The sequence below is a fragment of the Balaenoptera physalus genome, assembly GCF_965194825.1.
Source record: "Balaenoptera physalus genome assembly, chromosome: 5".
Taxonomy (NCBI): Eukaryota; Metazoa; Chordata; class Mammalia; order Artiodactyla; family Balaenopteridae; genus Balaenoptera; species Balaenoptera physalus.
Genome location: NC_138884.1, coordinates 97,895,872 through 97,920,819, shown reverse-complemented (window position 1 = coordinate 97,920,819; position 24,948 = coordinate 97,895,872). Strand labels below are relative to the sequence as shown.

Sequence of the window (24,948 nt, the reverse complement as noted above, 5' to 3'; positions counted from 1 at the left end):
TACTTAAAAAAAGTCCAGAATTACAACTTTTTTCTTTTAAATATATAACAGGGTTGATTATCACATTTAATCAAAAGTATGCTTTATATAGTGTGCAAAAAATTTGAGAAACCTACTCATGCAAATGAGATATTGACAACCTATAATATCAAAAAGATAAATTGGATAACAGTGATTCTTTTTTTGTTGTTGTTTTTTTTTGGTTTTATTTATTTATTTATTTATTTATTTATTTATTTATTTATTTATTTATTTATTTATTTATTTATTTATTTATTTATGGCTGTGTTGGGTCTTTGTTTCTGTGCGAGGGCTTTCTCTAGTTGTGGCAAGTGGGGGCCACTCTTCATCGCGGTGCGCTGGCCTCTCACTATCGCGGCCTCTCTTGTTGCGAAGCACAGGCTCCAGACGCGCAGGCTCAGTAGTTGTGGCTCACCGGCCTAGTTGCTCCGCGGCATGTGGGATCTTCCCAGACCAGGGCTCGAACCCGTGTCCCCTGCATTGGCAGGCAGATTCTCAACCACTGCGCCACCAGGGAAGCCCAACAGTGATTCTTTGTTACAATGAGGAATTAAGTCAGTACTTCATAAAATCAAAGGTGTACCCTAGGGTACTTAAGGCTTTAGATTTTTTTGTTTTTGCATTGTTAAATATACCGTGCACCTGTTATGAGAAGTGTCTTACGGAAGAGTGGTCTGAACTTGGTTGATCCAATTTATTTCTGGTTTTCAGTTGTCAACACGTCAATAGAGATCTTGTTTTAAATATAGATTACAAGGGACTTCCCTGGTGGCTCAGTGGTTAAGAATCTGCCTGCCAATGCAGCGGACACGGGTTCAAGCCCTGGCCCGGGAAGATCCTGTGTACCGCGGAGCAACTAAGCCGGTGCACCACAACTACTGAGCCTGTGCTCTAGAGCCCGCGAGTCACAACTACTGAAGCCCGTGCACCTAGAACCTGTGCTTCGCAACAAGAGAAGCCACCGCAATGAGAAGCCCGCGCACCACAACGAAGAGTAGCCCCTGCTCGCCGCAACTAGAGAAAGCCCGAGCGCAGCAACGAAGACCCAACACAGCCAAAGATAAATAAATAAATTTTCAAAAAAATAGATTACAAGTAAAGATAAAAAATTTGTACCAGCCTGTCTCACCATTCCCTACTGCAAAAGGGAGGGATAGAACTTAATCTTTAAATCATAATCAGTCTCTGAGTAATTGTTAGCTGACTTGTCATTTCTGCTGAAAACTGGTTATTTTGATTGCATAATTCATGTAAATACTACATCGTGAATTTTCTTGAGTCATTCATGTTTAAAGATGGGCCTTCTTTCTATAGTAGATAATTCCTGAAATTTTGTATATTCTATCGATACATCAGATTAGTAGAGGAAAATGGATCTTGATAAGTATGGGATGCATATAGTATCTTGGTATAACAACAGTTTTAAATACGTAGACCTATGAATTTTATTGAATAATTAGAATTTAGTTCAATTGTGAGCTTCAGAATTATGCATTGTGAACCTACTAAACACTTTTATGAATTTTCTCAGAAACCTCATTTTCTTATCCTTCCCCCATTCTAATAGATACAGTAACCATTAGGTTTTCTTTTTTTTATTTTTTATTGGCATATAGTTGATTTACAGTGTTGTGTTAGTTTCAGGTGTACAGCAGAGTGAATTGGTTATACATATACATATATCCGCTCTTTTTTTGTTTTGTTTTGTTTTTAAGATTCTTTTCCCATGTAGGCCATTACAGAGTATTGAGTAGAGTTCCTTGTGCTATACAGCAGATTCTTATTAGTTATCTATTTTATATATATATAGTAGTGTGTATATGTCAATCCCAATCTCCCAATTTATCCCTCCCCCTTTATCCCCTGGTAACCATAAGTTTGTTTTCTACATCTGTGACTCTACTTCTGTTTTGTAAATAAGTTCATTTGTACCCTTTTATTTTAGATTCCACATAGAAGCGATATCATATGATATTTGCAGTAACGATTAGTTTTTAATGGGATAGATAGGAATGTGATGCTATATGCATTAAAGAGAGGATTGAGATTGCACACAATTGGAGATGCTTTATTATATACTGAAGAACCAGTTGAAACTTATTAACATTTATAAGCTTTCTAGCCTTAGGATAGCACCTAGATAGAACACTGCATCATTTTGAAATGCTGTTCAGGCTCAGCAGGCAAATTGCTGAGTTCTCTTGCTCATGTTTTCTATTGGGGCAGGAGTGATATTGCACAAGCATGCTATATGACTGTTGACTTCATCTAATGGGTAGCTCCAAAAAAGAATGTAGACACGTATTTTAATCAACATTCAGTTGTTAATCTAATTTTGTAAGCATTTCAGAGCACCAAGAAACAAAATTTGCATTTGAATTTTGAGTGCAGTGGATCTCTTACTAGCCATGTAATAAACTTATGTTAAATTCTGTGTTAGATCCCAAAGGATGCTTGATGGTTGGAGTTATTAGCTAGTTCGAAGGGTTAGTGGCATCGTGATTCTCACTGAAAAGTTTTATTTCATTTGTTAACTGTGTCTCTCTCTAAAATTTTCACCATTTTAAGCCCTTAGCTAGATTCTGGCCACACCTCACTTTGCTTCTCTTTATAAAGTATAACTGCTCTTAAATACATATGTGGAGAAGTAATTTAAAGATTGTCTTAAACTTCCTGGTTTTTGTAAAATATTCTAGTGAGGCAGTTTTATTTTAATCATATGCTGCAGTGGTACATTTAATCAATCTCAAAGGTTCAAAAAAAGTCTTTCCTGTGGAAAAAGATTCAGGAGTAGAGTTTTGCCTTTAACTCCATAATTGGGGTTCACATCATAGATTAGCCAATAGTTCAGTGTTTTAAAACCTACGGTCTTCAGCAGCCTTGCTGATATTACTACTAAATCATTGTGTTTAAAATTGAATATCCTATAGGATAAAATCAATGAGAATTACTTGTTATTAATTCTTCTGACAAAAACTTGGATTATTTGCTCATTTTTAGTGCTATTTCAATTAAAGTCACTTTTCAATATTTTAGAGTTAACTAAAATACCAAAATATTCAAAGTCACAGATGCCCATTGTTTATAAATGGAGTTCATAAACAATGTCATATAGCATTAAATTAATCAACAAAAGGAAGTACATGAGATTCTAAGACTTTTATCATCAAAGTTAATAATTATGTAAAATACCACAAATATAGTAGAGAAATCTTAAGTCAAATTAGGCTTCACAAACCTATAACTGTGATTATGAACAAGTTACTTAAACTATTTATAACTGCAGTCTTTCTTTAAAAAGAAAACAAAATTCTATTGATCATTTTTCTTCAAGTGCTGTGTGCCTCCATGTCTTTCAGAAGACCTCATTTCTTATTTCAGAGGAAATATAGGAGGTCATCACATAAGGATTAGTTTCTTCCTCTTATACTTATTTATCTTTATTAATATCACACTTAATATCTTTAGTTATTTTGGCTTAACCATTTATAACTAAAAAACAGTAATAATTACTAACATTTATTGGTCATTTACTGCATTCCAGACATTGTTCTATATGTCTTCTATATGTTAATTAGCACATTTAATCCCTTTAGCAACTCCTTGAGGTCAGTACAACCACTGTGTCCTTTTTACAGATGAAGGAAACTGAGGTGTAGAGAGTCAAATAATTTCAGGGCTGCACAGGAAGTAAATATTGGGTTGGCCAAAAGGTTCGCTCAGTTTTTTCCGTAAGATGGCTCTAGTAGCACTTAGTTGTCTGAAACTTCATTTGAGACAATTTTGTTAGATTGTATGTGACAGCTGTCATATCAGCATGCATTTAAAAAAAGACTTATCAAAATTGGTGAATTTTTGTTTAGCCATTTTAATATTGAAGATGGAAGAAAAACAACAGTTTCAGCATATCATGCTTTATTATTTCAAGAAAGGCAAAAATGCAACTGAAATGCAAAAAAAGATTTGGGCAGTGTATGGAGAAGGTGCTGTGACAGATCGAACACGTCAAAAGTGGTTTGTGTAGTTTTGTGCTGGAGATTCCTCGCTTGACGATGTTCCACGGTTGGGTAGACCAGTTGAAGTTGATAGCGATCAAATCGAGACATTAACTGAGAACAATCAATGTTATACCACGCGGGAGACAGCAGACATACTCAAAATATCTGAATCAAGCCCTGAAAATCGTTTGTACCAGCTTGGTTATGTTAATCGCTTTCATGTTTGGGTCCCACATAACGCGATAAAAACCTTCTTGACTGTATTTCCGCATGCGATTCTCTACTGAAATGTAGTGAAAACGTTCCGCTTTTAAAACAAATTATGACAGGCGATGAAAAGTGGATACTGTACAATAATGTGGAACAGAAGGGATCATGGGGCAAGCGAAATGAACCACCACCAACCACACCAAAGGCCGGTCTTCATCCAAAGAAGGTGATGTCGTGTAATGGTGGGATTGGAAGAGAGTCCTCTGTTATGAGCTCCTTCCGGAAAACCAAACGATTAATTCCAACAAGTACTGCTCCCAATTAGACCAACTGATAGCAACACTGGACAAAAAGCGTCCAGAATTAGTCAATGGAAAACGCATAATCTTCCACCAGGATAACGCAAGGCTGCACGTTTCTCTGATGACCAGGCAAAAACTGTTACAGATTGGCTGGGAAGTTCTGATTCATTCGTGTATTCACCAGACATTGCACCTTTGGTTTTCCATTTATTTTGGTCTTTACAAAATTCTCTTAACCGAAAAAATTTCAATTCCCTGGAAGCCTGTAAAAGGACCTGGAACAGTTCTTTGCTCGAAAAGATAAAAAGTTTTGGGAAGACGGAATTACGAAGTTGCCTGAAAAATGGCAGAAGGTAGTAGAACAAAACGGTGAATATGTTCAGTAAAGTTCTTGGTGAAAATGAAAAATGTGTCTTTTATTTCTACTTGAAAAACAAGGGTACTTTTTGGCCAACCCAATACCAAATCATAGATTTGAATTCAGCTAATCTCACTCTGAGTCTTTCTCTTAACCTGCATGGTGTATGTATTTCTAATTCCAACCTAAATTGTGCTTATCCTTGCTCATGCTTTTCTCTTTGCCCTCTCCCAAACAACTGAAATGCTTCTGTGCTAGTACATTTAGCATATTTATTTTTGAAGGGCCATATGCTATAAACTAATTAAGTAGTCAACATCTAGGTTTAAATCTTAACTCTGTCACTTAATTTACTATGTGACATTGGGCAACTTGCTTTCTACATCTTTAAAATGGGCCAATATGTACCTTCCAGAATTATTTTATAATGATTAAAAAGGGTAAAAAAATGTATAACATAGTGCCTGGCACATGGTAAACACTTGTGAGCTCTACACCACCTCTTGGGCTGTGAGGATTTTTCTGAGTGCTCCAGATTATGTGAGACTGGGGCAGGGGGGTCTTTGGTTAGATGTTTTTTAGCAAGGTGTCTCTGGAAGGTACCTGTCATCCTCATCTAATCAGCATGGTACATGCTCAGAGTGGATGTGTCAGGCCTAGTTAGGGTGTGTTGTTTTGTTTAGGAATGGTTTTAAAGAATGTATTTTGTTATAACTGGGTATAGGTGTTTACTAGAGGATTTCTTTTTACACCAGACTTTAGTAGGGTTGAAGTATAAGTCATAAAGGAGATTTCATGGTGCCTAAAAAGCTTACTGTGGAGCGTGTCCTACAGCCTATTTAATTTTTTTTTCTTATTTTTTCTCTAGAAAATTTGGTGAGCGGCCTCCACCTAAACGACTTACTAGGTAAGCATTATATTAGTCTTTCACCCAAACATTTCATAAAAGTGTTAGATCCTGTCATTTTGGAAACGATATTAGGTGTTCTTTACAAGAAGTTATTCACATAATGGTATCTAGATCATAAGCGTATTTCCATCCTCCCTTCCCCACATCTCCCCTTTTTCTCCCTTCAAAAAACAGGGTAAGAGGATACAGTTCAAAGGGAAAAATGAAACCTGTCAAGAATTAATATTGAGTATTATATAGTTAATATAACAAGGGCTACAATGTAAAGATAGTTTCCTATATCTAGCTTCATTAGCCAGTCACAATTTGTTGATCACAACTGGAACTTGAAAGATACTTAAATGCTTTTAGAAAAGAATTTTAAAACAAAATATATTATCCATTTTTAATGAGACTATAAATATTATATTCTAATTATGTAATTTTTTACAGTATGCATTTTAATTACACATGTTAAATTTAAAAGTGTTAGTCTTGAAAATGATTTTAAAAATTTCTAACAATCAGTGATTGTAAAATAAAAATAAGACATTCAGTTCCACAGTTACAGTCCTAGAGTTAATGCTACCCTGTGTCGTTAGTATCTTTCAAGAAAATCGTATGCGTGTATAAACATATACCTGTCTTTTTTCTTTTTAAAGTCTGGCATCATACTCTATCATTGTTCTGTTAACTGTAGATCTTCTGCCTTGTTCTCCTTAGTGTCTCCATAGCTTTTCCTTGTCTTCCCACTGCTCCTTATTTAATTCACACTGATGGCCATTTGGGTTATTTCCGCGTTATTACTGTTATTAAAAAAGCTGTTTCACTCAAAGAATGGCAGGGGCATGCCAGAAGTACACACAAATGGAGCCAGTTTGAAGAGGCTTCTTTTAGCCAAATCATGGACACTTTGGTCATCAAAATAAATAATGATAGTAATAGATTAAAACCCATAAAATAAAATGACAGTTTAGAAGTCTACACTGAGTTAAATAAATAATTCGATAAATGGAGGAGAGGAGATAGCTTTTCTTTACAGAAGAATTCCACCTAATAAGTGTAGAAGGAATCATGGAACCAGGAAAGCACATTTTGGCAACCATTACAGTGATAATCGTTTCAGGCCAACATCATCAGTGAATGCTTAAACTACTGGTTTAAAGTCTGATGAGAAACAAAGTGTTTTTATAGTGTCTAAGCATATCTTCACAAAGTATGGTTAATTATAAAGTGAAAAATAGTAACATGACAGTGAAGAAACCTGGCAGACGCCACCTTAATTAAGCGTTCTAAATTAACATCACCAATAATGGACAAATAAGTATCATATGCATCCTGAGGACATACTATCACTTTTGTAGTCGTTCTTGCCAAAAATGCATAAGCTAAATCTAAGCATAAGGAAACATCAGACAGACACAGATGGAAGGGCATTTCTATAAAATAAACAGCACCTACTCTTCAAAATTTTCAAAATCACAAAAAACGAAGACTGAGGAGTACCAGAGTAAAGGAGACCAGTAAAGACATGACAGCTAAGTTAAACATGACGAATTCAACTGAACCTGGACCAGGAGCAAATTTTTCTTGTGCTCTAAAGCTGGAGTTGGCAAACATTTTCTGTAATAGGCCAGATAATAAAAGTGTTAGGCTTTTTGGGGCACACTGAGTTTGTTTTGACTTTTCAGCTCTGTTCTTGCATCCCCAAATCAGCCGTAGACAATATGTAAATGAATGGTGTGTCTGTGTTCCAGCTCAGATTAATTAAAAAAACAAACAAACTGGAGGCTATTCTGATTTGGCCTGAGGACAGCTATTTCTCAATACTGCTCCATACTCCCACCCCCAATAAAAGACATTAGAGGGACAGTTGGAAACATAGGAATAAAATCTATAGCTAAAAGTATTGTATCAGTGATAATTGCATTGTGATTGTATAAGAGACTGTCTTTTTAGGAAATAAACACAAGTATTTTGGGTAAAGGGACTTTATGTCTATAATGTGCTCTTAAACGGTTTTAAAAACATAATATACAAATATGGTAAAATATTAACACTCGAGAGTCTGGGGGAAATGGGGACTAGGAATTGTGCTTTCGTAACTTTTCTGTATGCCTGAAATTCAAAATAAAAAAAGAAATTTTAAGGTGTATTTCAGATCAAGTGGGCTGGGAAAATATAACTTATCTCACAGGTCCATGTAAATGTTTTTTCAATTACTTATTTTTATATATCTTGGAATTCTAACTGGAATTGCTTAATTCATATATATAGGCATTTTGAAATTTAAAATTTAATAGATAAATATTTTAATTTCATTACCAGCAGCAATAGGTTCAAGTGACTCCTAATGATAAAATATTCATTCATTCATTCATTCATTCATTTATTTAGGCTGTGTCGGGTCTTAGTTGTGGCACGTGGGATCTTCGTTGAGGCATGCGGGATCTTTTGTTGTGGCGCACAGGCTTCTCTCTAGTTCTGGCGTGCAGGTCTTCTCTTTTCTAGTTGTGGCGCACAGGCTCCAGGGCGCATGCGCTCTGTAGTTGTGGCGCACGTGTTCTAGAGCACGTGGGCTCTGTAGTTTGTGGCACACAGGCTCTCTGGTTGAGGCGCGTGAGCTCAGTAGTTGTGGCACGTGGGCTTAGTTGCCCCGCGGCATGTGGGATCCTAGTTCCCTGACCAGGGATTGAACCCATGTCCCCTGCATGGAAGGTGGATTCTTTTTTTTCTTTTTTTTTTGCTTTACAATGGTGTGTTAGTTTCTGCTTTATAACAAAGTGAATCAGTTATACATATACGTATGTTCCCATATCGCTTTCCTCTTGCATCTCCCTCCCTCCCACCCTCCCTATTCCACCCCTCTAGGTGGTCACAAAGCACCGAGCTGATCTCCCTGTGCTATGCGGCTACTTCCCACTAGCTATCTAGTTTACATTTGGTAGTGTATATATGTCCATGCCACTGTCTCACTTTGTCACAGCTTACCCTTCCCCCTCCCCATATCCTCAAGTCCATTCTCTAGTAGGTCTGTCTCTTTATTCCCGTCTTGCGCCTAGGTTCTTCATGAACTTTGTTTTTTTTTTCTTAGATTCCATATATATGTGTTAGCATATGGTATTTGTTTTTCTGTTTCTGACTTACTTCACTCTGTATGACAGACTCTTTGGAAGGTGGATTCTTTACCACTGGATCACCAGGGAAGTCCCCGATAAAATATATTTTGATGAATAGTTACTTGCATATGTAAGGAAAATTTCCTTTCCTTTCCTTAAATATATACAATAATATAGTTAGGTCCCATTTACTTTATCATGATTTTCCATTTACCCTTTAAGCAATTTTCCCTGTTTGGAAAATTTTAGTAGCTTTTAGGACTTCTGCTTCTAGCCAAGATGGAGTAACAGGGACTGGAATTACTCTTCGTCCTAAAACAACTAAAAACCTGGACAAAATATATGAAACAGTGGTTTTCAAGATATTGGATGGCAGGCAAGAAAGGACAGTGATCCTTGAGAGACTGGAGACAAATGAGGTGAGCCCTACAATTGCCTCAGCTTAGTGCCTGGAGAAAGTTTCCAGCACATGATGTAGGGAAGGGGAATCCAGGTGGAGCCTAGTAAGCCCCTTGAGTTGTGGAGGCAGAGCTGGGACTATAAGGAGGCTAAGGTGGCCAGAACTCTTAGGGCAGAGAACTGGAGAGGAAAGAGGTATGCAGAGTTCCAGAGATCTACAGAGGGGTCCTCTCTGGTCTTAAGCTGAGTATTAATTACCACCTGAGTGAGGAGACTACCCAAGGTTGGGAGGAAAAACAACCTAAACAATTAGAGGAAAGAATTCCTAGAGCTCCCTCAGTACTATGAATTGTTCCTGTTCCCAATAGCCGAAGTGGAAAAAAATCTCATAATTCACAGTGCATCAACAAGAGTACTCAGAAGGGTTTTGTTTCAGTAGTGGTACAAAATTAGGCCTAGACTAAATGCTGCTCTGATTTCACCTAACAAAACTTAAAAGCAAGATTGAAAGGATAAAACTTTTTCTAAGTAACTGTGTCCTAAAACAAAGCTCAAGAATATTTAAAGGAATAGAAAAATATGCAGCACTCAAAAAGGTGGTGAAATTCATTGTGTCTTAACATCTAATCAAAATAACCAGTCGTAAAGAGAAGTAGGGAAAATATAATTCATAGTAAGAAAAATCAGTCAATTAAAACCAACCCAGAAATCACACGGATGATAGAATTAGACAAAGACATTAAAACAGTTATTACATTTGTCTTCTTTATGTTTAAGAAGCTAAGATCACCTAGAGACTGTCATACAGAGTGAAGTAAGAGAGAGAAAAACAAATACCGTATGCTAACACATACATATGGAATCTAAAAAAAAAAAAGTGGTTCTGAAGAACCTAGGGGCAGGACAGGAATAAAGACGCAGACGTAGAGAATGGACTTGAGGACATGGGAAGGGGGAAGGGTAAGCTGGGGGGAAGGGTAAGCTGGGACGAAGTGAGAGAGTGGCATTGACGTATATACACTACCAAATGTAAAATAGATAGCTAGTGGGAAGCAGATGCAGAGCACAGGGAGATCAGCTTGGTGCTTTGTGACCACCTAGAGGGGTGGGGTAGGGAAGGTGGGAGGGAGCCGCAAGAGGGAGGAGATATGGGGAAATATATATATATATAGCTGATTCACTTTGTTATACAGCAGAAATTAACACACCATTGTAAAACAATTATACTCCAATAAAGATGTTTAAAAAAAAAGGCTAAGATCAGGAGTGTATAAAATTTTTGTTAAAGGGTAAAATGGTAGGTATTTTTGTTTTTGTGGCCCAAACAGCCTCTGTTGTAGCTACTCAACTCTGTTGTAGCACAAAAGCAGCCTCAGACAATGTGTAAACCAATGGACATTTCTGGTATACTGGAGTATAACTTTATTTCTAAAATAGGCGGTGGATTGAATTCGACCTGCAGGCTGTAATTGCAGATCCCTGAGCTAGAGGAGAGGTTGAACAACTTAAATAGAGGACATGGGAGATAAAAAACAGAAGATCCAAAGCAAATTCTAGAGATGAAAACTAAATTATTTAAATGAAAAAATACACTTGGTGGGATTAATCACAGATATACACTGTTGAAGAAGAGATTAGCAAACTTGAAGGCATACCAATAGAAACTATGCAAAATGAAGCACACAGAGAAAATATCTGGAAAAAAAATGATCATTAATGAGCTGTGGTTTATTTTCAAATACACCAATGTACATGTAATTGGAGTCATTGAAGGGGAAGGTATGACTAAAAGAATATATGAAGACATAATGGCTGAAAATTTTCTAAATTTGGTGAAAACTATAAAACCACAGTTCCAAGAAACTCAGTGAACCCCAAGTGCAAAAACTATCATTTTTTTTAAACCACATCATCATCAAATTGCTTGACGTCAGTGATAAAGAGAAAATGTTAAATGCAACAGAGAAAAAAAGATAAATTATATACAGAGGAAAAAAGATATAGATAAGGATGACAGAGGTTTCTCATCTGAAACCTTGCTAGGGAGAAGACAGTGGAACAAGAGCTTTAAAGTACTCAAGGGGGAAAAATATGGCAACCTAGAATTCTGTACCTAGCAAAGGCAAAATAAAGACATTTTTAGACGTAAGAAACGGAAAAGGAATTAGTCATAAACAGGCCTGAGCTACAAAAAATGTTAAAGAAATCCTTCATGCTGAAGGATAATCATATCAAATAGAAATCTGTTTCTGTATAAATTACTAGCATCAAGAATGAGAAAGGTAATATCACTATAGATTCTACAGATATTTAAAGGATAACAAGCAAATATTAGAAATAACTTTCTGCCAATAAATTCAACAACTTTTGAAGAGATACACAACTTCCTTGAAACTGGCAAGCTACCAAAGCTTACTCAAAAAGAAACAGATAGATAACCTGAATAACCCTATATCTAAAGAAATTGAACTTGTAATTCTAAACCTTCCACATAGAAAGTTCCAGGCTTAGATGATTTTGCTATTGAATTCTACCAGAGTTTAAGAAATACATCATGCCAGTTCTATACATACTCTTCCAGAAAACTGGAAAGCAGGACATATTTCCCAGTTCATTCTGTTAGGATGGTGATGCCCTGTTACTAAAAGCAGGCAAAGGGGCTTCCCTGGTGGCGCAGTGGTTGAGAATCTGCCTGCCAGTGCAGGGGACACGGGTTCGAGCCCTGGTCTGGGAAGATCCCACATGCCGCGGAGCAACTAGGCCCGTGAGCCACAACTACTGAGCCTGCGCGTCTGGAGCCTGTGCTCCGCAACAAGAAAGGCCGCAATAGTGAGAGGCCTGCGCACCGCGATGAAGAGTGGCCCCCGCTTGCCGCAACTGGAGAAAGCCCTTGCACAGAAACGAAGACCCAACACAGCCATAAATAAATAAATTTATAAAAAAAAAAAACAGGCAAAGACATTAAAATAAAATAAAATTGTGGACTGATATCCCTTATGAACACAGATATAAAAAGTCTTAACAGTTTTTCAAAATGAATCCAACAGTATTTTTATTTTTTTTAGATCTGTTTATTTCTTTTTTTAAATTTTATTTTTATTTTTGGCTGCATTGAGTCTTCGTTGCTGTGCACAGGCTTTCCCTAATTTTGGCGAGCGGGGGCTACTCTTCGTTGCGGTTCGTGGGCTTCTCATTGCAGTGGCTTCTCTTGTTGTGGAGCAGGAACTCTAGGCGCGTGGGCTTCAGTAGTTGTGGCTCACAGTCTCTAGAGTGCAGGTTCAGTAGTTGTGGCGCATGGGCTTAGTTGCTCCGTGGCATGTGGGATCTTCCTGGACCAGGGCTCGAACCCGTGTCCCCTGCATTGGCAGGCAGATTCTTAACCACTGCACCACCAGGCAAGTCCCCCAACAATATATTAAAAGGATAATATATCGTGATCTAATGATATTTATCTCAGAAATGGAAATCAATCAGTGTCATTTTAATACATTAACAACAAAAAAGGAAAATCATTTGGTCATCTCGGATTTAGAAAAAGCTTTTGACATTTCATTCTTCATCATAATTTTCATCAAACTAGGAATAGAAAGGAATTTCCTCATTCTGATAAAGGTTACCTATAAACAAACTACATTTAACACCATACTTGTGAAAGACTGAATGTTTTCCCTCAAGATCAGGAACAATGCAGGGGTGTCCACTTTTAACCACTACCATTTAACATTGTACTTGAGGTTCTAATTAGTACGGGTAAGGCCAGAAAAAGAAAGGAATCTAAATTGGAAAGAAGTAAAACTAACTTTATTTGTAGACATCACTATTATCTCTATGGAATCTTCAAAAAAAAAAGTTATTAGAACTAATACGTGAGTTTAACAAGGTGGTAGGCTACGCAGTCAACATATAAAGCATACAAAAATGAATTGTGTTTTTTATACTAGTAATGAACAGTGGGAAATTGAAATTTAAAAAAACAATAGCATCAAAAAATATGTGATTCTTAGGGGAAAAAATCTGACACATGGTGTGCGAAAACTATATACTGAAAACTACAAAACATTGCTGAGAAGTCCTAAATAAATGTTCTTTGGGCAGAAGATTCAGTAGTGTCAGTTCTTCCCAAATTCATCTGTGGATTCAACGTAATCCCAATCAAAATCCCAATGGACTTTTTTATAGCAGTTGACAAGCTGTTTCTAAAATTTTTAATGCAAATGCAAATGTGTTAGACTAGCCAGAACAACCTTGAAAAAGGGCAGTAAGAACTTAACACTACCTGATTTCAAAACTTGTTAGATAGCTACAGTAATCAAGGATGGTATTGGTTTAAAGATAGCAAGTAGATCATTGGGACAGAATAGTGGCCAGAAATTGTTCTTGAGATAAGTTTTTCAGTCAAGGTACAAAGGCAGTTTAGTCAGCTAAAGGATTTTTAACAAAGGATTCTGGAACAGTTGGATAACCATATGCACCCACCACTTACATAACATACACAGAATAACTATGATTCATACCTGGAACCATATACAAAAATTAGATCAAAATAGACCTAAATGTAAAATTTCAAATTATGCAGCTTTTAGACGAAAACAAGCAAGACACACAAATTTTCTAGAGGCACCCTGTGGAGGGACTTCAGTCACATCAATGTAGAACTCAGTCTCCTTGGAAAGAAAAAGAAGAGACTCCGGCTTCACAAATGGTGGGGAAATAGAAAGGAACTGGCGACTGTTTGCACTGTCTGTAGTCATATACAGAACATGATCAAGGGTGTTACACTGGGCTTCTGTTATAAGATGAGGTCTGTATATGCTCAGTTCCCCATCAATGTTGATATTCAAGAGAATGGTTCTCTTATCGAAATCCAAAATTTTGGGGTTGTAAAACACATCCGCAGGGTTTGGATGAGGCCAGGTGTTGCTTGTTCAGTATCTCAGGCCCAGAAAGATGAGTTGATTCTTGAAGGAAACGACATTGAACTTGTGTCAAATTTAGCTGCTTTGATTCAGCAAGCCACAACAGTTAAAAACAAGGATATCAGAAAATTTTTGGATGGTATCTATGTTTCTGAAAAAAGAAACAGTTCAGCAGGCTGATGAATAAGATTTGAGTGGTCTGGCTACAGAAACAGCAAGATGCCAGATGATTCTTCGGACTCATTTGTGATATTTTAAAGATGCAATAAAAGCTCTTTTGATTTTGGGGGAAAAAAGTCACAAATATTTTTGCATGTAAAAGTTATGTTTGCGCTATAATGTAATAGCATTATGTCTAATGCAATAGCATTATGTCTGGAGGAAAAAATTACTTACCTTAATTAAAAAATAATGCTGTTGGGAAAATGGTGCTGACACACTTGCTTGATGCAGGGTTGCCACAGACCTCCAATTTGTTAAAAAAAAAAGACAATATCTGTGAAGTGCAATAAAGTGAAGCACAATAAAATGGTACTTAAGAAGTTAAAACTCCCCTACCGTATGGCCTAGCCATTTCATTCTTACATATTCAGTTACGAAAAATGGAAACGTATTAATACAAAGACCTGAATACAGATGTTTGTGGAAGTGTTAGTTATAATAGCCATATAGGCATAACTCAAATACCCACCAACAGGTGAATGGACCAACAAATCGTGGTATATTCTCCAATGGCTTTCTATTTAGCAATGAAAAGGAATGAACTGTTGATACATGCAACAACATAGATGAATCTTAGGATAATTATGTCCAATTTTCTAAAGAAGTCAGGAAAAAGTACAATTTTATATAAAATTGTAGAAAATGCAAACTAATCTATAATAACAGCAGATCAGTGGTTTCTTGGGGTTAGGGAGAGACAGAAACTTGGGAATGATGACTGTCTGTCTTTCTGGATTGTGCTGATGGTGTATACATATGCCAAAACCTAGCAAACTATACACTTGAAAATAAATGCATTTTTCTGTATTTCAATTAAACCTCAGTAAAGCTGTAAAAAATTTTAGTAGCATTTTACCCTTTAAAAATACCTTAAAAGAAATTAGTGTGTCTTCTAGGGGAGAATTTAGGTAAGCTTTATTTCTGTTTAAATGTCTTAAAGAGGGCAAGCTTACAGATTTTTTACTCTTTATTATCAAAGCTAGTATAAAGCAATTTAATAAAACAGTTTGTATAAAACAGAAAATTGGAATGTAAAATCAATTTCCAATTCTGTGATAAAAATTTAACCTTAATCTCAAAAATCAGGACATTTTCCCTTCTGACAGTATAGCAAGTTTAGGTCCCATCTGGCTCTTTTTCACCATATTTTCTCATTTCTCCTTTAAAGAGTTTTCCGTTTTAGGAAAATTTTAGTGTCTTGTATTTGATCAAAAATAATTTAGGGCTTCCCTGGTGGCGCAGTGGTTAAGAATCCACCTGCCAGTGCAGGGGACATGGGTTCAAGCCCTGGTCCGAGAAGATCCCACATGCCGCGGAGCAGCTAAGCCCGTGCGCCACAACTGCTGAGCCTGCGCTCCAGAGCCCACGAGCCACAACTCCTGAAGCCTCAGCGCCTAGAGCCCGTGCTCTGTGACGGGAGAGACCACCACGATGAGAGGCCCGCACACCACAGTGGAGAGTGGCCCCCACTGTCCGCAACTAGAGAAAGCCCGCTCACAGCAACAAAGACCCAACACAGCCATAAATGAATGAATGAATGAATAAATAAATAAATAAGGAATTTTATATCGCTTTTCATTGGGGTGTATGGAGGTTGGACACTTCAATTCAGAGAGGGTTTCTTTCCCTTGTAAAAAATCTCTTAAACCTACCCTATTCTATCCTAACCCCCATCTTCCAACTTAAACAGCAGTGAAAAAGTGTGTTGTTATTTAGAGGATGATCTTTTAGGTAGTGTTCTAAAAGCACAGTTTTGCTGACACAGAGTTAAAAAAATTTTTTTTAATTAATTAATTAATTTATTTAATTGCGGCTGTTTTGGGTCTTTGTTGCTGTGCGCGGGCTTTCTCTAGTTGCGGCAAGCGGGGGTTACTCTTTGTTGCGGTGTGCAGACTTCTCATTGCGGTGGCTTCTCTTTGTTGTGGAGCATGGGCTCTAGGTGCGTGGGCTTCAGGAGTTGTGGCTCGCAGGCTCAGTAGCTGTGGCACACGGGCTTAATTGCCCTGCAGCATGTGGGATCTTCCTGGACCAGGGATTAAACCTGTGTCCCCTGCATTGGCAGGGGGATTCTTAACCACTGCACCACCGGGGAAATTCCAGTTTTGCAACTTTTCTTTTAAAATCATTTTATTTTTTATTGCTTATGCAGGGGTCAGCAAATGTTTTCTGTAAAGAGCCAAGTAGTACATATTTTAGACTTTGAGGTCTGCATACTATCTCTGTTGCATAGACTTCTGTTCTTTTCTACAACCCTTTAAAAATGTAAAAGGCATTCTTAGCTCCTAGAGAGTACAAAAACAGGCTGCTTGTGTGGTTTGCTGACCTGTGGCCTGTAGTAGTATTTCTCAAAGTATACTCTGCAGCTCTCTAAAATGTTTGCAGGTACAGAGTGTGTGTATGGAATTACTTTGGGCACGCTTGGTACAACAAAACTACGTTTCTTTACCAGAAGACAGTTCACGTTGGAACCTTTATTATTTGGATTTCACAAGTGACAGAAATCCACTTTGAGTAGTACAGGGACTGATCCTATCGGTAAGGATGGCTGTCTGGACTTTCCAACTTTGTGGGCCACTTCATTCCTTGAGTAGTTGGGACTGGCTATGGTTAGCTCCCAGCTCAAATGCTTTCCCCCCAGCCCCCAACGTGGGCACGCACATGTACATCTGGTTTAAATCACTTATGTGCCCCTTGGCCTAATCATGGCGGCGTATATGAATGTGGTGAGGAAGTAAGGGTTCTATTTTCAGAAGAATAGGGGTTAACACTGTTAAGGACGTTTTTTTTTGTGAATTTTGTTTGCGATATTAAAAAAAAAAAAGTAGATGTTTATAAAGGAAAAAAGAGCCAAAAGTTTGACGAAGATGGTGATAGTTTAAACATGTCAAACTAGAATGGCATTTGCCATGCTTTCATGTTAGTAAAAATACTGGTAAAAATTTGATTTTCTAAACGTTTAAGCTAATGTGTTTTAAGTGAGTAAACTCTTTCAAAAATAGTTGCTCCATGGTGTTCTTCAAATAATTGTTAATTGGCTTTCATTCAGAATGAATATTTTATAAGGAATTATTAAATGAAATAACAAAGAATACATAAGCTTCAAAATTTGTTAGATAGTAACTGTTATAACAAATTATGAGTTTTAGCTTTGTTGTTACTGTTTTTTAACAATTCAGTAATACAAAGTAGTAATTCTACTGGTAACGTTCTTACAGCACCTATATTATGTTTTCGAATGACAAAATTTCCCATATTCTTTCTTAAAAAGACATTGAGTGATTTTCTCATCTTACTGTTGGAACATTTTTGGTTTTCTTTAATCCACTGGTTTTCAACCCAGGTGACCTCCCCCCTTACCCCCCTGACGTTTGGCAATATCTGGAGACATTTTTGGTTGTCACAACTGTAGGAATGGTGCTATTGGCTTCTAATGGGTAGAAGTTAGAGATGTTGCTAAACACCTTCCAATGCACAGCACAGCTCTCTCACAACAAAGAATTGTTTAGCCCAGGATGTCAACAGTGCTGAAATTGAAACCCTATTCAATTAACCAAACCCTAGACTAAATGAAGAGCACATGGGCTGTCATTTCATGGTCTTTACTTTTTAATTGTGTTTCTGTTGGGTATATTGCCTATATCTTTTTTAACGGCTCCTTATGGTGCACAACAAAACTGTCAACCTTTAACTGCCAGATAACATAATTTTAATGTTTGATATTCTATTAACAAAGCAAAATTTTTTCTTGTTGAAAGAAGCTCTTTGGCAAATTATTACTACAGGACAACTATTATTAATGGTTACTTAAGGTTCTAGTTGCTTTTTTCAAGAATTTGTATTATAAATATGAAGGGAAAAGACAAGGAAAACTAGAGCTGTCATCTTGCATTCATCATAAATACCTTGAGATCTGTAATCTTTTGTTGTAATGATTATTGTGAACAGTTCAGCTAGCACGATAACCAGTGCCTGGGATGTAATAGGTTCTCAATAAATCTTTAATGGGAAGATGGATAAAAGTACAGCTTACCTATTATGCTTGCAAAAATTTGTGCCTTGCAAGTCAGGTGAGACACCTGATCATTTACATCCAGATCCTTTCCAAGTTTGCCCTCAAACTTCAGTGTAAGTCTTCCGACCTCCACCTCCATCTCCCCCTCCCTCCTACCATTGTTCTCAGAAAATAATAATAATAGGTAGAGTTTACTGACACTTGATATTTGTCAGTTTGTGGGGGTACTTAATTTAAAATATTTTTCACAATATGAGCTATTACTGTCTTTTTTTTTTTTAAACAGGTGAGAAAACTCAGGCTTAGTAATTGACAGGCGTCAAGATTCAGACCCCTCCCTGTTTGTTTCATACCAAAGCTGTGCTCATAATACCAGTGCAAAAAGATCTGATAGTATTAATTTTGTCCTCCAAAGCCAGACTGCCTAAATTTGAATCCTGGGACTTAAGTATCATCTTGGGAAAGTTACTTAACCCCTCCTCCATTTCTAAAATGTACCTAATAGTGTGTCTTAAAGGCTTTGCATACTATTTGGGAAGACAAGGAAAAAAGGCATGAAATCTGACAAACATATCAAGTGATTGCTAAATGATAAAATAGAGACTGTAAATGCAAATAGAATTCAGCGTGGGGAAATATATTTAAAATGGTTTCTTAAAAAAAATTTTTTTTCAAGTATATAGCAACTTTTCACTTTTTATGCCAGTGACTGGGCTTCTGTGCCAGTTTTGTCAAGCTATTGACCTTCTCCTGGCTTAGCTTTTGTTTTCTTATCTACCTTGAACGCTATGGTCAGTCATGTGACTTAGTAACACCTCAAATCCCTTATTAATTGTTATCCTCTCCACGCTGCATCTCTTGTCCAGCACCCAGCAGGTTTGAGAATGTGCTGTCTATTCTCTTGGAATGTTAGTGGGACTTGACACTATCATTTATGGATTTCAACATTAGCCAGTCCTTCAATACCGATTTTCAATCATTTACTTGTACTTGTCAGCTTCTTTCTCCATTCCCTAGAGGGTATTTCCAAATAGTACCTATGGCTCTTTTACTTGTTAGGCATCACAATGGCCTCTCATTTTACAAATAACTTGTGAGGCTTTAGCTGGTGGCTGTTAGACTTCTTGCTAAAATTAAAGTGACCTTCACCTCTCTAGCATCTTACCTTTTGATTGTTCCCCTCTTTTGAGGTTATCTCCTTCCATAGCATCTAATAGACAGTTTCAGTTCTACCCCTACTGGTTCTTCATTTCCTTTTATACATTTTCTTCTTGCTCTCCTATCACTGTGTTTTCTTTCTGGGAGACTTCATTGACTACCATGGCTTTATTTGTGAACTGTGTACCAATGAACCCTACTTTTCCATCCCAGATCCGTCTCTGGAACTACAGATGGTTGTTTCCAACAACCTATTAAATACTTCCAGCTTGGAGTTCTGGGGCACTTCAGAGTTGACATTTGTCCAATAGAACCTATTAAACACTTGCTTCTCCTAAAACAAAAGACCTAAAGCCTGTCTTCTCCTGTGCTGTCTTCTATTACCTCTTTCTTGGTGTGTCAGCCTTTTTTCAAGTTTGTCTTTTCTCTATGCTTTCTAAAACCCCTTCTCTTTCACCACTAGAATTAAATAAAAAGGAAAATTAACTGTATGTTTAAAAGAAACCTCAAGATCTTGCATTGCCTTTTGTGTAGATTGGAAATCCACTTTCCACAGCATGGTGTTTTTCTATAATGGAGTGGAGATAAAATTAAATGATCTTTTCCTAATTCTCAAAGAGATGGTTTTTTTTTTAAAGATTTTAAGTTTTTTCTAGGTGTCTTAAAATTTTTATTACCTGCTACCACTTTTATCATCATCTTATCATAGGGTGATATTTGAATTAGCTTAAACTTTTATACTTAGTATTTAAGTTTACAAGTGTCAGATTTTCAAGGGATTTGATAGGCTTTTCACAATTTGACTCTACCCAACTTCTCAATTTTATTCACTGCCATGGCTCACTTTAGAATTTTAGAGAATTTGTTTCAGTTTCCTGGCTACCATTTATTAATTGCAAGACATTCAGCATGGTCTTAACAATACTTACCTTTTGGATTATGAGGATTAAATGAAATAATGCATTTATTCAGGGCCTGGCACATAGTAAACACTGAAGAAATCTTAGCTACTGTTGTTTTCCGTGGCTGGTTTACTCCTCAGCCTGAATCTCTTACTGTACCCAAATTTGCAGGGTCATTCCTGCTCGTCCATACTTCTCTCCCTGGCCCTGAAATGCCTTACTCTTTCTTCCTCCCACTTACTGTGACTATTCCTTTTCCTTCAGAAGTTAGCTCTACTAAGAAAATTTTCCTAGGAATGGTCCTTTATCACCTCTCCCCTCCTTTACATAGGCACTCCCTATTGGAGCTCTTCGGTCATACCTCTATTTGGAACATGAATCTCATTACAATTTGTTTTCCAAACATTTTTTGCTGTCTTTACTGGACTTTGAGCTTTGTTTCAGTGGTAAGGAATAATTCTCAATCTGTTGGATTCCAGTGTTACCATTCCTGCCTTGAGCCAAAATGTTTTCAGTCAGTAAACATAAACGCTGTCATCTCATTTAGTCCCCACAACCACTCTTATGTTATGTCAGCATTATTGTTATTATCAGATACAGAAACCCGAAGCTAGATGAGGTTAAGAGATTTGCTCCAGGCCACTTAGTTTCAAAGTGCCAGAAGTCTAGAATTCCCCACGTTTAATAACTTACTACTATTCTATAGCTATCCCCTTATACATTTGTCTTTTACTTATAAATAAAAATAGCATTCAATTTATTAAAAGTGTTTCTTGATGATTGCCTTTGAAGCACTTTTGCTTTATTTTGTAATGTGTTAAACATCTCAAGAACTGGGATTCTACTGATTCAGAAATGTAAAGTTTGATCTGTGTAGACCTTGTATTCTTTATACTCTATTATATTGCTTAGCAAAATAATTGGGTGAATAAATATTTTTAAGACATTGAATTTTTTATACAATATTTGCATAATAAGTAGATAGTTGGAGTATTTTGTGCTTGAAATAATTAACATTGTATTTTTTCCAAAATTTAATTGTTTTTCACTAATTTGCATTAGCTTTTATTAACTTTATGTGTTTAGTAACATCCTTGAGAGTAATTATGTATCTGTATATAAATGGTAGCCCTTTCTTAGTCCTTTTGTAGGGTTGTTACTTTAAGAACATGTAATAATAAATTTGTATGACCTAAGGATTTCTTATGGCTTTGTATTCAGTAAAAAATACTCATTCTAATAGCTGGAGGAGAGGGGCTAGTGGTGGTAGTGAATCAGATTATTAAATACAGAAGTATTGCATGTCATTAATTTTATAAAGGGTTTAAAGCCTAATTAGCAGTATACATAGTGATTCTAGTTATTCTCTAAGTTGTAATTGTGGTTTAATTGAGTTGTATCATAAATTCCAAGAGTGAGGGACAGCTTCTTTCAAAGAACGAAGAATAGAGTTGAAGATGAGCAGTATATATTTCCCCATTGTATAATATCCTTTAAATTTAGTTCATGGGTTTGTTTTGCTTTATTGTTTTCATTTTTGGAGTTGCTTGTTTGAAACATATTCTTAAGTATTCTCATTACAGAGCATAGGAATACTCTAAATCTTACCCCTGTAATGGTGATATTTATATTTTATTTTAGGGAAGCTATGCGAAATTATTTAAAAGAGCGAGGGGATCAAACAGTACTTATTCTTCATGCAAAAGTTGCACAGAAGTCATATGGAAATGAAAAAAGGTAAGATTATTGTTTTTCTGGTAGATAGATAATTAATGGCTAATAATAGCTATCATGAATTTGCAAGTGATGTTATTAATATACAAGTAAGAGGATGGTTTCTATTGGGTTAATTTGCAAGTACAAAATGAAAAGTACAGGATTTGTCTCTATTTAAGAGGGAGAAACAAAGTAAATTGTGGCTTATTTAGTAAAGATCCTCTGGTTAAATCTGTGATTTCACAAAATGAAATAATCCATAGTTTTTATTTGGGGCTGCATGGTGTTCCCTGAGTATTTCTGTGATACATTAGCTCATTCAAAAAGTAACTTTCCTTTCGGTGGAAAATGTAGTTTTATAAAGAAATGTGACCCCTAAAGTACCATTTTAAAAAGAAAAACGCTTAAACAAACCCCCAAATTGAATTATGGAGTGATTGTGAAGAAAAGTACTCCCAGCCCTCTCCACCCTGACCCTGTGCCTATTCAGGTTAAAAAAAAACAGCAAAGCTGAGCTGGTACTCATACCACATGAATGAGGCACTACAGAAATGACTTATAAATCAGATTAGCCAAAATTAAATTATAATAGGGATTTTAATATTTAGTGTTTGTCTTAGTATTTTTTAAATTTCAGCATTTTTGGTATATAATTGTGGATTTTTGTTATTTGTTTTTTCACTTGGTTCCTGGAATTTTCTTGTTAATAGTTTCTCAAGTCTTTGTCTTTCAGACAGCATTTTTGTGTTAAGCATTTTGTGGACAAAGGCTGCTTATGGGGGAAGATGAAAGATTTTTTTGGATTGGCTAGAAAGGCACCAAAACTGAATTGGGAAAAGGAATGAAAACTCACGTTTGGGTGTTGGATTGAAAGGAATGAGCGGAATCTTAGAGTTTGTGAGATAAAGGAGATCTTAGCATATGCATAAGAGAAGGGAAAGGTAGTATATTAATTTACAGGCTGGAAGAATTTTAAATAGTCTCTTTCTCAAAGTCCTCTAAATCTGAGCTGAAAAAAAGGTGAAACTATTTAGTTGATAATGTTATCCTCAAAGAGGATGAACAGCTGAAAACAGCATTTAGGACTCAGTACTGCCAAGTGTTCTTTTTTAGTTATTCAAGTTTACTAAATTTCTGATTACTTTACTAATGAAACTTAAATCATCTGATTTAGAGTTAAATATGTGAAGAAGTTGGTACCTACAGTTTGGGACACAGAAACCAAATCGAGATAGTGACCCCTTTTGGCATGAAGTTGGTACTGGAAATTCAGGTGTTCTGCCCGCTCTTCCCCCCCTACCCCCGCCAATAATGAAATCACGTGTATATAGGAGATTGTCTCCTTCCCCCGCACCAAGCAAAACAGCTTAAGTCAGTACCCTCATTACTTGAGGTGGGTCTAAAGGGTCAGCCTTGTATTTCATAGTGAATCTGAAGAAGGAACAGCTTCCCTTTATCCAGTCACGAGCTAGACATTGTTCTGGAAATGCCTTACAAATGTCTTTAAATTTTAATCCTCAGAATAATCTTGTAAAGTAGGCATGCTTTAATCCCCATTCTGTGAGTGAGGAGACTAAAGATCAGAGACTTTAAATATGCCCAGATTCACTTTAGTTAGGAGTTGATAAGAGCCAGGATTGGAACTCCTGGGTCTGTAATTCCAAATTTCATATTTTTTTCATTTCCCTAATTTTCATAGCCTTGCATTTTGTGTTTGAGTGTTAATTATCTACAGCAAGGCCTGAAGATGGAAAAGGCACCTGAAGAACCTAAAGATGTCTAAAAAACACAAACTTTGTAAACTTCACTTTGTCTGGGATTCTCTTTTTATCATTAGCAGAGTGAGATTGGGCTGAATCTAATGAAGATAGGAAAACATGTTCATTGTATAATCTGCCAACCTGGGCAGTGTTGCTCAGTTTAGTACAATTGGATTCATTTATTAACTCATTTATTCTTTATTTCTCACAACCCGTTAGGTTCCAGGTACTGTGCAAAAGCATCTTGGATGGGAATTTTAAAAGTCACTATGTCATTTAATACTTCGGTGGATAACTGAGGCCCAGTGCAGATAACAGAAGGGGAAGAGCTACTCAAAAAATTAGAGTCCAGATAAGGTTCCTGTTTGTTAGTCACTGTTAAAAATACAAAGCTATAGTGGTTTATCAAGTTAAAATAGGTGATTTAATGGTTAACTGTTATTATGGTTGCCCTTATTTTCAATTTCTTTCTATTATTTGGGGTATAGCCTGGTGGGTCTAAAACCCCAGTCAAAGGAAAGCTCAAAGAATCTAAGCTTCTGACTCCAAAGAATGAAAAAAAAAAAAAAAAAGATGAAAAAGCCAGAGTAACTACTTTCCTATGTTTATTGTATTATTAAAATTTCCAGAAGAGACATGCACTAGTTTTACAGTAAAGGTAAAAACCTATTAAAATTACTTGATTTTAAAAAGGTATTAGTCGTCAGGGGCTGCTAACACAGGTCAGCCTCCTGGGTGACTGGCAGGGCTTCTTACTGGAAGAGGTCTCGTCCCTTACTCCTTAGTGGAGTGCAGCGGAAAGAGGAAGATCTGCTTTCTTTCTTGCATTAGGCATGAGGTAACCTGGGGACATGACCACAGTCCTCTTGGCTTACAAAATAACTCCAGTGAATGATGCTAGAAATATTTGGGTAGGAAGTTTTATCCTAAAATTTTAAATCGTTCTCAGGATTCACTTTTGTGCCT

At 36.6% G+C, this 24,948-nt stretch overlaps 1 protein-coding gene and 1 pseudogene across 6 annotated transcripts in view; both read left to right on the top strand.

The window, feature by feature from the left end:
• RBPJ (recombination signal binding protein for immunoglobulin kappa J region) overlaps positions 1 to 24,948 on the top strand; it is a 120,036-nt gene that overhangs the window by 69,655 nt on the left and 25,433 nt on the right. For 4 of the 5 annotated variants that reach the window (XM_082464565.1, XM_082464566.1, XM_082464569.1 and 1 more), the window contains exons 2-3: positions 5,758 to 5,796; positions 22,148 to 22,243. In XM_082464565.1, coding sequence (XP_082320691.1) covers positions 5,758 to 5,796; positions 22,148 to 22,243 — 135 coding nt within the window. The remainder of the gene's footprint in view (positions 1 to 5,757; positions 5,797 to 22,147; positions 22,244 to 24,948) is intronic. The other variant, XM_082464568.1, reaches the window with a different exon arrangement.
• On the top strand, positions 11,570 to 22,141 carry LOC309661463 (large ribosomal subunit protein uL6 pseudogene; annotated as a pseudogene). Its single transcript has 2 exons — positions 11,570 to 11,578; positions 13,880 to 22,141. The product of its transcript is annotated as a large ribosomal subunit protein uL6 pseudogene (transcript).